Source organism: Quercus lobata, chromosome 8 (assembly GCF_001633185.2).
Source record: "Quercus lobata isolate SW786 chromosome 8, ValleyOak3.0 Primary Assembly, whole genome shotgun sequence".
Lineage (NCBI taxonomy): Eukaryota > Viridiplantae > Streptophyta > Magnoliopsida > Fagales > Fagaceae > Quercus > Quercus lobata.
In genome coordinates this window covers 27,444,367-27,461,311 of record NC_044911.1, presented here as the reverse complement: position 1 = coordinate 27,461,311, position 16,945 = coordinate 27,444,367, and the positions used below count along the sequence as shown (strand labels likewise).

The following is a 16,945-nucleotide window of genomic DNA, read 5'->3' as shown; positions in this document are numbered from 1 at the left end:
TATTGTTTGGATTGCTTGGAAGAAGGATATTGTTAGTTGTTATGCCTAATAAAATTATAATTTTGTCTGAAAAATAAATCCAATCTATTGTTTTTTTTTCTTTTTATTATTATTTATTTTATATTAGAAAATGATAAAACTAATATCTATTTTACTATAAAAAAGTTTATAAATTGATACAATACGAAATGTGATTATTGTCATTGTCACATTAACAACGTAGTAAATAAATTATACTTTTTATGTTAAGTTTAAAAGTTAAGGTGTCACTTTGTAGGGCTTATATATTAGAATTATAGAATTTTTAACATCATTATCTTTTTAGGTGAAAGTTATTTTTATCTAGAGATCAAATTTATAATTTATCCATATTTTATTAATCTTTAACTTGTATTCTTAAGGTACTTTTTAATAGGACCACTTAAAAAATAAAAAAAATAAATAAAAATTAATAGGACCACTTTTTAAAATGGCGTTGGAAACTTGGCGAGGGAATCTATATCGTACCGAAGGTTGTACTAGTTTGACTAGCGGTACGATATATTTCGGGTACAAGTCAATACCAGTATATCGTTTCGAATTTACCGCTATTTTATATATTTAATATATATACATACACACACAAAATCTCTATTTATCATAAAATATTATCTCAAAAATCTCTATTTACCTTAAAACATTACATCAATTATTCTTTGCATACAAAGAAAAAAATAAAAAACACAATATAAAAAATAAAAAACTTAATTATTCATTATGGGTCTGTTTGGATAGAACTTATTTTGCTAAAACTGAAAACTTAAAACTGAAAACACTGTAACAAAATAATTTTTAAATGTGTGAATAGTGCTGTGGGACCCATTTTTAATGAAAAAATTGATAAAAAATGAAATTTGTGGGTCCATGAACAGTGCACGAACCCACTGATTGACAGAAAAGTAAAAAAAACAGGGCCAAACAGTACTCTACTGTTCGCTTGTCCCCTGAAATTCTGAAACGCCTGTAGAAAAAAATAAAAAAAAAAAAAGCAAAACGCAAAACGCAAAAGTAACATGGATCCAAACTTACACTATATATTCATTGCATAAGAAGAACAAAAATTTCTTAAAAAAAAAAAAAAAAAAAAAAAAAAAAAAAACCTAAAGAGTTGCTAATAAAAAAAGAAAAAAAAGGGTAAAAGGTTCTATTAATGTGATGCAATTAATGCATCACATAACGTGGGGGCTCAAAACTGAAAAAGGAGTAATGGCTGAACCATTCAGCCCATCTTTTATTAAAAAAATATAAGTTGTCAACATTTCTAAGGCTAGTCACGTGGAAAAGGGCTTAGGAAATTTCAAATAAGATACAAAATAAAGAAAGAGAAACCACATAGCAATGTTCATTGTTCTGCAAAAAAGAGAAGAAATCAGAGCAGTGGAGAAGGACAACAGACGAGAAGAAGAAAAAAAAAAAAAAAAAAGAGGAAGAAGAAGATCTAATCGGCGATGTCAATGTGGTGACTTTCTGCACTGGGGTTTGTTCAAATCATGCATTACCTTTTAGTTTTTGTACCGACCGAATTTCTCTTTTCCGGCCAAAACGTCCGGTATACTCCGGTACGGCCGGTATTGTTCGATACAGGTCGGTATCTTGAGCGGTACATTTTGAAGGTGTTTCGATACCAGTTCATTGACCGATACAAAGAATTCCGGCCGTACCGACCGGCACGGTACAGTATCGACTTCCTTGTCCTGGCCACACTCTCACTTTTTAAAAATGGTGTTGCTGTGTTGGGAACTCGGCCATACTCTCATGGAATGGGGTACAACTACATTTTCCCCGTGGACCCCTCTTATCAAACCAAACAACTGAATAACTCTCACTTGATCAATAATGGTGTTGGTGTGTTGCCGTGTTGGGAATTTGGCCATACGTACTCAGTACTCTCATTATCTGATTCTCACCGAATGGGGTACAACAACATTTTCCTTGTGGACCTTCTCGTCAACAAAACAACTACATAACATCCAAAAAAAGAAAGAAAAAGAAAAAAAGAAAGAAGCTTTGTTTCTTATCACCAAAAAAATAAAATAAAATAAAACAATCAAAAAATAAAAAGCAAAAAACAAAGAAATAAAATTGAAAAAACAAAAATCAATCATTACCTATTTGGTAGAAGAGTTTAAATAATGTTGTTTGGGTGTTCTTGATATATAAAAAAGTGTGTTGAAATGTGTGTAGGTTATTTAAAATGAGAAAATATGTATTAAAACTTGCTCACCAAATAGGACCTAAGTATTCAAGTTACCTACCTTTTCCATTCCCATTATCATTCAAAAGTCCCATACAACAACCAAAGACGGAGCCAAGACTTGAAGTTAGAAAGGCGACTCTAATCGTTTGCTTTACTACTTCTTAGTAGTTGAGGTTTTTATTTTTAGTTTTTCATGCGTGTGTTTTCTACTAGGTAAAGATACAGTTATTTTGTTTAAAACTTTTTTAAAGGGCTGATTATTTGTTTTGAGTAAAATTGGTTAATTAGGCTTAATTATTTTTAACTTTACTATTGGTAATTTTTGTTATTGTATTAATTTTTTTGGGCTTATATATTTTGTTTTGGACAAAATTTAGGTACAGTACCTTATGTGCTATTTCTTAGGTTCATTTATTAAGATTTAGTCATATGGCTATTTAACTAGAAAATACACTTTCATTCCATGAGAAAAAATCCACACGGCAGAATCTTAAAAATTGAACCTAAGAAACAGCACCTAAATACTGTACCTAAGTCTTGCTCTTTTGTTTTAGATTTTAGATCTATAAATTTTTTTAATGACCTTTAAATGAGGAAAATGCTAGAGCTACAAATTTTTTTACAAATTACTAATATGGTGAGTAGTTATTGGCAAGTAAAAAAGTAATGTAAGTGGTGGGTCAAAATGTGAACTAATAAGAATTTGTATCTCAACGGTTTGTAAAAATGTTGTAGATAAGTTTGTGCCTATAACATTACTCTAAAAAAAATCAATGATTTAAAAAAAAAAAAAGTTTCAACCTATGCCGTTTGCTTCGATGATAGCTCATTATCATCAGATCAAGACATCAATCAGTTTTTGGTGTAGACGGAGATTGAACCACATATCTCTTATTCAACCATCAGAAATTTTATTAGTTAAGCTAACCGAAATTCACAATCAATGATATTATTAAGAGGGGCAAAATGCAATTTTATTGAACAAAATTGTTAAAATTAGTACATAAATATATATATATATATATTAATAAAAAATTTGGGGGTAATATATGCATCTGTCTTTGGATACAGCCAAATGCAAAATGAGTTCGGAGTTATTTTAACTAGTATTTAGAGTGTTTTAGAGCCCGTTTGTTTAGGCGTATTGAGAGAGCTAAACGCCCGTTTATCAAATCGCAGAAATTAGCAGATGTTTGGCTGGGCGAAATTTGTGGGATTGCGTTTTTGAATCAGCAGATTTTCGCGTTTCAGGAAAGGCAATTTCCCGTTGCGATTCCGATATCGCGCGATTTGCAAATCGTGATTCCGCCAGAAATTTTTGCTGAAAACCAAAAATAGCCTTCAGTCTTCTCCCTTTACCGTTGCGTCTCCAGTCCTCTCCCTTCACCATATATATCCTCAGTCCTCTGCCTCAACGCATCAGCTTCACAAGGATTGGTTCTCTCTTTAACGTTTTTGCTCTGCTCCGTGTATCGACGTTCTTCATCGCAATTCCAGCCTTTCCAGGTAACTATTCTCCATTACCCATCTTTGAAATTATGATATAGATTTGGGCTTTTGGCATGTTGGTTTACACTATTTGAACTCAAAATATTAGAATTCAGAGATTTGTTGCTGCTGTTGTTGTTTTCGCTCTACTCCGTTTATCATCGTTCTGATCCACCAATTACAAAATCTTAGTAGATAGGGAAAATTTCTAGTTGATGTTCAAAGGAGATATGGATTCTATCTTCTTAGCATTAGTTAATAACAATTACACAGTATGATGAATGTTTGCCTCAGAAGAAAATGTTGGAACACTGCCCTCTGTGGTTTGCTAGTTTTTGAATGTTTGCCTCAGAATAATCTTTTAGAAAAGATAAAATGAACTAAAATTCTTATGCTGTCTTTTGCTCAGATCTTATAACTCTTCTTGGACACTCAAATTTTAGTGGTTGTAGTGATATATTAGATTCTAATGTGGCATTGCTTACCCTGTCTTGCATTTCAGTTGAATTTTTCCTTTTAAGTGATTATTAGAGAAATTCAGTTGGGTTTTGTGCATTGAGTGGCTGTGATAAAAATTAGAGTTTTATGGTTCTGTTGTTAACATAAGTTGAAGTTTTTGGTGTCCTGTTGCCATTGTGTGCTCTAAATCTTATGCAATCATCTTCACATGTCTCTTCCCTTGCTAATAGTACTGGAAATAATAATCACATTTTCATATAATCTTAGTCTTGACTCATCAACCAACTTATCAATTTGTCTGATTCAGGAATACAAAACACAGCCAAAGAATTTCTCTCCATTTTCAACTTTGTCACCATTCTCTATTGATCAAAGCTTTTGAGCTTATATTTTATCACATAGACCATTTGTACTAACCATATTTTATCACACAGAAATAGTTATTGTAAATAGATCATTTGTATTAAACGTCTTTTCTATGTTTATAACTGATAAGGTATCAAGATTGTGCTAGTCTTTCTTAAAGAACATCTATTTTGTGGAACACAATATTGTCCTTAAAACTTGAGGTGAAACTGTTTGATTATTTGGCTGAACATTAATATTAACAAACTTATGTTTTTTTTAGATGGGTAAGCCATCCCAAAATAGCTCAAATGTTAGAGCTCAATGGCCATCAAGAGTAACAACTATCTTTTGCGAAGCTTGTGTGGATGAGGTATTTAAGGGTAATCGACCTAATACCCACTTTAGTAAAAAGGGTTGGACAAATATTATAGCAACTTTTGAAAAGAAAACTGGAAAGGAATATCCTAGGTCGAAGTATAAGCATAAATGGGATAGTTTGAAGAAAGATTGGGTACTTTGGAATAAGTTGAAGGGAAGTGAAACTGGATTGGGATGGGATGCAGCCAAAGGAACAATAGCTGCAACTGATGAGTGGTGGGAGAGGAAACTAATGGTATGTTTTGTATAATCCATTGTACATATTTTGTATTAGTAGATAAACCATGCTATTTGAGTTATTAATGAAACTATTCAAAATTGTAGGAGGTTCCTGAAGCTGCAAAATTTCGAGAGAAAGGTTTGGAGAATATTGACTTATTAGACATTATGTTTAAGGACATTGCGGCCACAGGAGATTTAGCATGGGCCCCCACTTCAGGTGTGTTACCTGATGATCTTGAGACACCTAAGGAGGGGTTAGGTGATACTTCTGCTGACTCATCTTCTCCAAATGATGACGATGACGTTCATGAAGATGAGACTCCTAACCCCACACAACCACCTAACCCAACACAAAAAAAAGGAAAGAAGCGAGTTTTACCATCATCCACACAGAGCAAAGGGAAGAAAGGAGGAACGGCATTACAGTTGACACAACAACTTAGTCGTATCTGTGATGTTGTGGAGTTAAGGAACTCAGCTTTTTCAGTGGAGCCAAGTAGTACTATTCGTAATGTCATGGAACGCGTGTGCACCTTAGATGGCATTGAGAAGGGTTCTGAACTCTACCTTATGGCAGCACGTATTTTTCAGAAACGAGAGAAGAGAGAGATGTTTGTCGTGATGGAAGAACCATATTTACAACTTCAGTTTCTGCAAGAGGAGGCAAGATTGTTAGGAGGGCACTACTTTGGCACTTAGGGCGTTTTATGTTTTATCCTTTGAATAATGTTTTATGGAAGAGAGAGATGTTTTTCATGGTTTGTTGTTTTATCCTTCGAATAATGTGGTTGTTAGGGTGTTTTAACTTGTTGGGCTGTTAGGGTGTTTGAATTACAAAGATAGAGTGTTACATGGAGGGTAATTTTTTATATGGTGCTTTTGTAGTGAATCTTATGGAACTTTCTGAATTTGATTAGAGGTCCTCAGTTTATCTAATATGTTTGATTGTTTAATGCATGCACATATATATATATATATATATATATATATATATATATATAGTTTACCACTTACTAAGAGTAAATATATAGAAGATTGTGAGGATTAAGCCATAATACAGTCACTGTTCACAGCACCAATGCAGTCCTGGGGAGATTAAACATATGGTCATTCTATCATGCTCAGCTATTTATATGCCTAAATAATTCTCTTAAATAGTGGTGGAATTAGATGTTTAATCTTAACTCTCATGTTAGTTGCCATAAAGGGAAAAACAAATTTAAACAAGACTCATGTTAGCCTCTGTTATTGAGCTTCCAAATTACCTACTGCATAGTTAACCGTGGGGACAAGTATGATTTCCTTGTGTTCTCAACAGCTCAGTAGGATGCAGAAGTATACAGCCCCTACATATCAAATCAAATCACCTGGTTTCTCGATATATACAGCAAGCCAGTTTGAGTGTTTGACTATGTTGACTCATATTAGCCTGTACTTGGTAGCTAGGGTGTGTATTTTTAATTTTTAACATGGTTCTTATCCTTATAATTAGTATGAGGAAAGGTGTAACAATGAAAGTGCATATATTCTTCTTTTCAACAGCTGAGAAGGAAGCAAGAAATTGAGTTTCAGATTAATTATTGTATTCCTTACTCTAGAATTTGTGTTATGCCTTATGCTTTATGTAATGACTTTTAAAATCTCCTTTAACGTGGAGTTTTAATGTGCTTTGTAACCTGTATTAAATTGATTGTGAGATTCTTGACAGTGATGACAACTCTGGTTGGAATATTTCCTTTTTAGAATCTAAAATGACTTCTGAACATCGCCTTTTGCGAATTTGTGATACAAGTTTCTGTATTGCGAGGGTGCACTAGATCACCAGATAGGGCATGTGACCAATTTTGGACACTAGATCACCCAGATAGGGCTCTAGATCACCCATGTTGCAATTAATGCAATGAATAGTGTAAAGACTAGTTGCAAATTTCAGTACTAATTTTGTACTTGTTCTTTGAACCAAGTAGCTGATTTTGTGCAAAAGTACAAATTGGGTTTTCCTCAATTGTTTGATGTTGAAAATTAGCATACAAAAATCTGTTGTACAGTCTAAATTACGAGTCTGCTTCTTGCTATTTGCATCCAAAATATCTGACTGTTGATGCTCAATGTATTCCAATTACACCTTGCTATAAGAAGCTCTTACGTTTATTTAGCTGATATGGATTCAATGATTGAATCTTGTAACAAATTCTCATTCCATTTACATTTTTTTTTTTATGTTTTCTCTTTTATTGTTATTGATTACCATACATTATAATAGCTAGCACATATTATATTAATCTGTTAAAAAGAAGACATGTCTTCTTTCATGCACAAGCAACCCACACCAGATATGGATGTGTGTCTATACAGGAATTCCTGTCCATGTCCAAAGTTGTGCTCTTAGTGCTTGATTTTCAGTTGGGATCTACACTTTGGTTGAATTCAGTTGGGTTGAATTTGCTGTGCTTAATTTGTCAACCACTGTTACACTTGTAATTATGAATTTGAATTTGTATTCATTTTCTGCTTCTGCAGAAAGTGAGCATAATTGCTGCAACAATTACTAGCTCTGCTGAGAGAAGAACATTGTTTGCCCAGATAAATAGTTTCATTGCTGCTGTTTTGTCTTCAATAATGAAACTAGTAGGCCTTTTGAGTAACATTATAAAATACAACTCATTTAAGGCCTGAAAAAAGGACATGTATTGGGTTGGCAGCTTATGGATATATATCGTGGAATCTATGTTTATATGCTGAAAACCTCTTAAATGGAATTTCTCTCTTTCTCCACCCCTCCCTTTTTTATAGAGTTAACAAAGAAACAAATGTACAAAAGAAGAATCTAAGGAGTATGCAGGTTGTATACCCATATTTTTTGTAGAATTACATAAGCATAGCATTTTGTCCTCCACTCCTATTTGGAGCTGGAATGAATACAGACTTTGGGAAAAAAATGAGCAAAATTTCTAGCTCCCAATCATGAGTACATCTCACAAACATGGGGATCCACTGGATTCCTCCATTTCTTAGTGGCGGAACCCACTTTAGACACATGAACCTGATTCTTTGGTCTAACATGGGAGGTACTGACATGATTGTTCTTGCTATATGGGAGGTACTAACATGGGAGGTACTGACATGATTGTTAGACACATTTCTTTGATGCTTTGGTTCAACTTTAGAGGTTCTGACAGTACCATTATTGCCAATATGTAGTCCTAAGGAATTTGGCCTATAAGAAACTAAGTTTATAGTACTTTTCTATAAGGTAGTATTATTGGGAGGCTTTGACAATAGTATTATTGCCAAGTATTATTGCCATTTTATATAAGGTGCTCCTAAAGTACTTTTTACTTAAGAACACATCCACTGTACGGTGCACTTAAGATAAGTTGTCTTTAAGTCTACGTAGGGGGTTTTTGTCATAGACTAACTATGGGGAGTCATGACTATTAGGTAGGTACTTTTGTGGGCTTTTGTTGTATGATAGATACTTATTTTGATTTATCCAGTTATGTAATTTTAAATTTTTGCTCATTTTCTTTACTGTGATTTATCTAATTTGTTGCTATAATATTTTAGGTGACATTCCTATGGATTACAATGATCATATTGATAATAGTGATGAAGATCATTCTTATGATGTTGAAAACGATGAATATGATGATGAGGAATTATATGATCTTGCTATTGCTGGATGTCATGTTGCAGTGACATATTATATAAAATATATTGATAAACAACCTTGTAGAGATTCTGAACAAACTGGCTATATGTGGTTGATGGATTGTTTGACGGGTAATGAAACGAAATGTTACGAAATGTTTAGAATGAAGCCACATGTTTTCCTTCAATTGTGTAATGTTTTACAACATACATATGGACTTCAGCACACTAGGCATATTAGGCTTGAAGAGTCAGTAGGTATATGTTTAATGATACTTGGACAAGGAACTTGTTATAGGATGGTTCAAGAAAGATTCCAACATTCTGGTGAGACTATACATAGACATTTTCATAGAGTTCTGAAACGCCTTAACATAATGTCAATGGATATCTTCAAGCCTTCTGATCCTACATTTAGTGTAGTTCCAAGACATATACAAAAGAATCCATTGTACATGCCACACTTTCAGGTATTCATTTCATACATTCTAATTTGTTTATAATATTTGTTAGGATTATTTCCTAAGTAACTAAAATTTATATTCTATTTTAGGACTGCATTGGTGCCATTGACGGTACACATATCCAAGTTGTTGTTGGAGATGAAAAGAAAGCTGCATATTATAATAGAAAGGGCGTGACATCTTTTAATGTGATGGCAGCATGCGATTTTGATTTACTTTTCACATTTGTTATGGCTGGATGGGAGGGTGCAGCACATGATACACGTATTTTCTTAGATGCTACCCGTCGACAATCTGTCAACTTTCCAAAACCACCACCAGGTATATAAATTTTTGTATATTAAATATGTATGAAGGATATTATTTATGTACATCTTACATTTTTTTTTTCTTTTACTAGGAAAATATTATTTAGTTGATGCTGGATACCCCTTAAGGAAAGGATACTTGCCACCTTATAAGGGACAGAGGTATCATCTTTCAGATTTTCGACGAGCTGGTCGAGGGAATCACATAGAAGAGAAGTTTAATTATGTTCACTCATCACTTAGAAAGTCAATTTGAGACGAACACATTGGAGTTTGAAGAATAAATGGAAAATTTTGAAGCAAAATGCCACTTATGACATTAAGCACCAAAGAAAACATTATAGTTGCTACTTGTGTTTTGCATAATTTTATCAGAAAACATGATAGGGAAGATGAGGGATTCAATTGGGATGAACATGACTTGGACAGACCAAGAAGCAATAGTAGTGGAGAAGGTAGTAGCAGACAAGCAAACGTTGAAAATATACAAGATGAGGAGATGAAATTTGTTCGTGACAAAATAGCTCGATCCATTTGTGGGTTGTAAACAATATTTTTATTATTTCTGTTTTGGTGTTCTGGTTTTTGATTTTTCAAATAAGAACCTTTTTATTATTATAATGGATTGTCTAGTATTGATATTGTTGGCAATTAACATTTTAATATAATTATTTTCCTAATCATTTTAATATCTTTTTCTTGATGAGTTATTTTTAATATTTTAAATTTTATAAACTTCTCTCCATGAATTTCAACAACGAAAACATTATTATTGTTGTTATTATTAATGTAATTGTTAAGCTTAATTACATATTTTCAAAAATAAAAAAACACTGATCATAGGAAAAATGACAATATAACCTTCAAAAAATAGTTAAGCCCTTTTTTGGAATTTACACTCAAAACAGCTATTTTTAAAACAGCTTATCCAAACGCTTAAATATGATTTTAAAAATAGAAAACGCATATTTTCACATTTTTACCAAACACTTATCTGTGGTTTTTAAAATGGAGTTTTCAAAACGCACGTTTTAAAAACGCTAGTTTTAAAAACGCACATTTTGAAACAGCTTATCCAAACAGGCCCATAGTGACAATTGATAGTTAATGTAGATTAAACCATTTTACCAATAATTTATTATGAATAACAATCTATTTTCTAAACTATATATAAGAAATTTAAAATTCTACTTCATCTAAGATTCTATTAGCAAAAGTTTCAAGTAATTTAAAACAAATTTAATATTTATTTTAATTGTAAATCATAATTTTATGTTTGAATATGTAAAATTTATATATTAAACACCATGCTCATAAAGAGTGATTTAAATGTATGTATTAATTATATATATGTCGTAACATTAATGTGTTTCATAATGTGAGTAACTAATTATATTAATATAGTTTTGAATCTTTTAATTTATTTATATATATCGTTTTAAGTAAACTGTGCAAAAAAAAAAAAAACAAAACAAAAAAACAAAAAGCACAAACTGACGGTGAACAACATGAGAAAAAGAAAAAGAAGAAGAAAGAAAGTAAGAAATTAAATAACGATTAAAAATAATAATAAATAAATAAATAAATAAAACAAAACGTGTTGGTGGCAAGAAAGAAACAAAAAGACACAAAAATGAAAGAGATAATGTAAAAATAACCTTCTATTAATGCTAAATCCCCAACCCCGAACCCCAAATATTAAACTTCCAACTAAGGGTGGCAAATGGGCGGATTGGGTCATAAATGGGTTGGGTGTATAATTACATATTTATCCATTGATGACCCGTTTATATATAAATTAATTATCTATTACCAATCCAACCCATTTAATTAGTAACCCACCCATTTAATTCAATATGACCCAAATACCTCTAAAACTACATGAATACCCTCTTGACCTCCAAAATTACCAAAATACCCTTAAATACCTAAAATGACACAAATACCCCTACACTTCCAAAATTACCAATATACCCTTAGATATCCAAAATTATCCCCAAAATCTCTAAAATGAGAAAAATATCTCCAAAATCTCTAAAATGAGTAAAATACCAACGAAACCTCTAAAATAACCAAAATACCCCGATATCTCTAAAATCACCAAATATGCTCAAAACCCACTAAAATGACCAAAATACCTTCAAAATCTCTAAAATGACCAAAATACCCCTGAAACCCAAAAAATGACCAAAATACCTCCGAAACCTAAAAATGACCAAAATACCCCCAAAACCTATAAAAATGACCAAAATACCCCCAAAACCTAATAAATGACCAAAGTACCCTTAAAACCTAAAAATGACCAAAGTACCCCTAAAACCTAAAAAATGACCAAAATACCCCCAAAACTCAAAAAATGACCAAAATACCCCCTGAACTCAAAAAATTACCAAAATACCCCCGAAACCCAAAAAATGATCAAAATACTCTCGAAACCTAAAAATGACCAAAACACTCCCGAAACCTATAAAATTATCAAAATACCCCAAAACCTAAAAATTACCAAAATACTTCTGAACCCTAGAAATTTACCTAAATAACCAAAAAAAATCTAAAAATTATTTAAATAACCCAAAAACATAAAAGATGACAGAAATTCCCTCGTAACCTAAAAAATGACTAAAATACCCTTAAAATCTAAAAAATAATCAAAATAACCCCGAAACCTAAAATAGTACTGAAATTCCCTGGAAACTTATTAAATTACTGAAATAATTTTAGAACCTTTAATTTGTCGAAAATATTCTTGAAACATCCAAAATACCCTAAACCTCTATTTCGGTAATTTTAGATGTTTCAGGCGTATTTCGGTCATCTAACATGTTTAGGGATATTTTGGTCATAATTAGGTTTTAGGGGTTTTTATCGATCATTTTTTTTTTTTTTAGGTTTTGGGGTTATTTTGGTCATTTTTTAGGTTTTCAGGTATTTCGGTCATTTTTTAGGTTTTAGGGTATTTTGGTAATTTTCTTAGGTTACGGGAGTATTTCAATTATTTTTTAGGTTTTGGAGGTATTTTGGTCGAATTTTAGGTTTAGGGAGTACTTTGATAATTTTTTAGGTGTAGGGTGTATTTTGGTAATTTTTAGGTTTTAGGGGTATTTCGATAATTTTTTTAGGTTTTGGGGGTATTTCGGTCTTTTTTTTTAGGTTTTTGGGGTATTTTAGTCATTTTTTTTTGGTTTTGGGGTTATTTTAGCCATTTTTAAGGTCTTGGGGTATTTCGATCATTTTTTAGGTTTTAGGGTATTTTGGTAATTTTTTAGGTTTCGGGGATATTTCAGTCATTTTTTAGGTTTATGGGGTATTTTGGTAATTTTTTAGGTTTTAGGAGTATTTCGGTCTTTTTTTTAGGTTTTGGGGGTATTTTAGTCATTTTATAGGTTTTGGGGGGGTATTTTGGTCATCTTTTAGGTTTTGGGGGGTATTTTAGTCATTTTTTTAGGTTCAGGGTATTTCGGTCATTTTTTTTAGTTTAGGGGGCGTTTTGGTAATTTTATGGGTTTCGAAGGTCTTTTAGTCATTTTTTTTATTACAGGGTAATTGGGTAATTTTTTCTAGTTTCGGGGGTGTTTGAGTCATTTTATAGGTTTCAGAGATATTTTTGTCATTTTTTAGGTTTTAGGGGTGCTTTTGGTAATTTTAAGGTTTCGAAGGTATTTCGGTCGTTTGTTAGGTTTCGAGAGTATTTTGGTCATTTTTTTGGGTTTTGGGGGCATTTTGGTCATTTTTGGATTTCGGGGGTATTTTAGTCATTTTTTGGGTTTTGAGGGTATTTTGGTAATTTTTAGATTTTGGGGGGTATATTTGTCATTTTTAAGGTTTCGATGGGTATTTTGGTCATTTTTAAGGTTTCGATGGGTATTTTGGTCATTTTTTTTGTTTTGGGGGGTATTTTGGTAATTTTTTGGATTTTGGGGGTATTTTGGTAATTTTTTGGGTTTTAAGAGTATTTTAGTCATTTTTTAGATTTCAGGGGTATTTTAGTCATTTTCTAGAAATTTAGATTTTATGTTGTTTATTTAAATTTTAGATGGGTTTTAATGGGTATTAGTGAGTTTGTCCATTAGAGCATCAACATCAGAGAATTCTATCCTACTCTATTTTACCATCTCAAAAAGCCACTTTATTACTTATGTCATACCATTTTACAATTCCTTCAGCATCCCAAAATTCTATTTTACCATACTACACATTAAAATAATATAAAGTAAAATAAAAATAATATAAAAATATTCTCACTACAACCACAACTCAGTAAGCCCAAATATCCGTCGGCGATTCGTACTCATTGTGATTAACTGATTCCGGCGACATGTACAAAGGAGTTCCTCTAAAATTCCACCGGAACAAAAATCCCATATTAAAAAAAAAAAAAAAACCAGCGTCACAACAGAAACCCAGCCTCATAACAAAAACCCAGAAACATTGACCTCGCTGTGACCCACTTCAACCATACCACAACCCACTTCATCCCACTTCGATCTCTGATCTCCGATCTCCGTGACCCATGCCGTGACCCACTTCAGTCATACCCACAACCCACTTCAGCCCACTCCGATCTCCGATCTTCGCGACCCATGCCGTGACCCACGCCGTGGCCCACTTCAGCCCACTCCGATCTCCGTGACCCACAACTCACCTCAGCCATACCCACCACTTCCTTTAAGCACCGATCACAGCCAAAAAAAAAAAAAAAAACACAACCACAGAACCCGTCGTATCGCAACTCACTAGAAAAAATGAACCACTGTGAGATGTTGGGAGGTGGATGATGTTTGGGTCTGAAGAGAGGAGAGAGCAGATGAGAAAGAGATAAGGAAGAGAGAGAAGAGAACAGAAATTATGAGAGAGGAGAGAGAAATGTCGGGGAAAGTTGATTAAATTTTTTTTTTTTTTTCAATACTGCTACAGTACAATTCTAAAAATAGAATTGTACTATAGCAGTATTGCAAAAAAATTTGCAATACCTATGTTTAACATTCCCTGATGCAGAACACTTTAAGGCTTAAAATGCCAAATTCTCCTAATATTTGGCATTAGCATTGTCCAATGCTGATACTCTTAGGATCCATATAATTAAATAACCTAATGGGTCTTTACCTATTTAACTCAAATATTCAAATGGGTTAGGTTAAATCCAAATTAGATGAATAATGGGTGAGTTCATAAATATGGATAAAAATTTCCACCCCTACTTCCAACCCAATAAATACCTATAATTGGTATGAGCATTAATCAATGGTGACACACATGAGTGCAAAGGTAACCCTTGTATCAGTTGTATGTGCTCCTTGCATATATAAAATTGTGAAAATGTGTAAATAAATGAAATTAATGGAGTTGTCACTATCTAACGAGAAATTATTCAATGCTCTTAGAGGACCATGTCGTCAATGTCCAATGGTTCTCCATTCAATAATATTTTGCTGTGTCAAAATTAATTGACTAAGTGTACTATTCATTGAAGCGTGAATTTGATTTGAACTTCGGTGACTATGGCAATCCAATACTATGAAATACTATGTAATAAGAAATAAATTAATTAATTAAGATTTTGCAGAAGCTTTGAGATGTCCAAACTATTGGGCAATAATAGGCCAAACTCATCAAAGATGCAACTCATAATTATAACCCCTAGATCTTCATCTTCCTATAGAAAATCCACACAATTATCAGAAACGCTTCTGCACTAGAATCTTTGAATTACAACACTTTACAAGCACTAATGTTTTGACTCACTAACGCTAGTACATACAAAACACCTTTCTTTCACTGCACACATGGCACTTACTCACCAAATACAATTGCACACACTTGACACCTTACTTCTAAACACCTAGCTATTAACACTATGACATAACCACTCTTGACTTTATTTTCTTCACTTCACACTAGTCACGGTGCTTATGACACACACTTCACCGGTGCTTCACCTCACAGGCTCACACTTCACACTTGCTTCATATTATTTATACATGGGTTAAAGTCGGTTAACTCACTGACTTTGAATTCTCCAACACATTCCATTATTATCTTTTAGTAATAGTAAAAATATCTTTCTTTCACCAACCTTCTACACCCATTAAGAATATGTGGCTGAGATTAAATAATATAGGGTAGCTCTAGAGAATTCCGGGGAGAGAGATTAAGAGAAACTCTAGAAATTTCTAGAGACGAGAGTTAGTGTTGATTTCTAACGTTACCCACACTACCCAATACAGAAATCCCAATTGATAAAAATCAAACAAGAATCTTTTGAGCTATTGTCATGTACAACTTCTCTTTCTTGGGGTCTGTTTGGGATTCTCTTATTTTGCTAAAATTGAAAATTTTTTGCTGAAAGTACTATAGATAAAAGTAAAAGTTAGCTGAAATAGTACAATGAGACTCATAAATAGTACCAAAAAGTGTAGTGGGGTCCATAAATAGTAGCAAAAATAACCTGAATAGTAAAATAAACTAGTTTTTTAATTTTTGCCAAAAACACACTTGGTTGATTGCGATTTTAACCACAGTTTGTTTGTTCTTGATGACTTTGCCACTATTAATAGAAGGCCTTGATCAAAAGATGATTAAGGAATGTCACCAGTGAGGACAAAGGGTTTTTTTTTTTTTTAAATAAATAAGAACTACAATGGGTTGTTGTAGGTGAGATGTGAGTGAGTACTTGTTTTATTTTTATTTTCCAGAGGAAAAGGACACTTATTAGTCAATTAATTTTGGCACATTGCATAATATTATTGGAAATTGACGACGTGGTCCTCCAAGAGGAATGAATAATTACGCAATACCTCTGGGTTCTAAATACTACTGGACATGCTAGCCGAAGCAAGGGGATCTTGCCCCCATTTCTCTACTCTCTCTCTTTCTAGAATTAATTTTCAAAATCGAAGAAATATTTTAGATTGATATTAATGATTATTTTTTCTTGACTAGAAAATGCTTAAATTTCGAGATTGAAAAATGAGTCAGAATTTGATAAGGATGTAGTATAAAACCCTTAGTTTACATCCTCCAATCATAGCATGACACATCAACATTTTACAAAACAATGAACAGGTGGTATCACACATAATCACTACTCACAATAGACCCAAACCCGTTTGCTCTCTCTCAATCAAATAGCCACCCAAATTAGACTCTCATCGGGTGCTGCCGTTGTCATCCCTAGTGGTTGCTCCGACAAAATTGACTCCCCTTCACATCTTACTGATCTTCGAACCTACCATTTCAAATCAACCCATAAATGAAACTAAGAAACTATATCCAACCTTAACCAGCTTCACTTCTGTAGACACCGTATTTTATACCTGTTACAACTCGGGCCTCCATTCCCTAATGATACTGAAATTCTAAGATCTAAGGTTGGTTTAAGGCCCAATCAGATT

General features: G+C 32.8%; 1 protein-coding gene across 1 annotated transcript; it reads left to right on the top strand.

The window, feature by feature from the left end:
* Positions 1–3,405: 3,405 nt before the first annotated feature.
* LOC115954754 (L10-interacting MYB domain-containing protein-like) lies at positions 3,406–6,044 on the top strand. Its single transcript, XM_031072685.1, has 3 exons — positions 3,406–3,742; positions 4,812–5,144; positions 5,234–6,044. The coding sequence occupies exons 2-3, from the start codon at positions 4,812–4,814 to the stop codon at positions 5,828–5,830; spliced, it is 930 nt and encodes a 309-aa protein (XP_030928545.1). The 5' UTR covers positions 3,406–3,742; the 3' UTR covers positions 5,831–6,044.
* Positions 6,045–16,945: the final 10,901 nt, after the last annotated feature.

Bases quoted from the DNA above. Each gene is read 5' to 3' on its own strand.
- LOC115954754 (XM_031072685.1), top strand. From the start codon at position 4,812: ATGGGTAAGCCATCCCAAAATAGCTCAAATGTTAGAGCTCAATGGCCA. The intron at 5,145-5,233 runs GTATGTTTTGTA...TCAAAATTGTAG, and splicing joins GGTGGGAGAGGAAACTAATG to GAGGTTCCTGAAGCTGCAAA.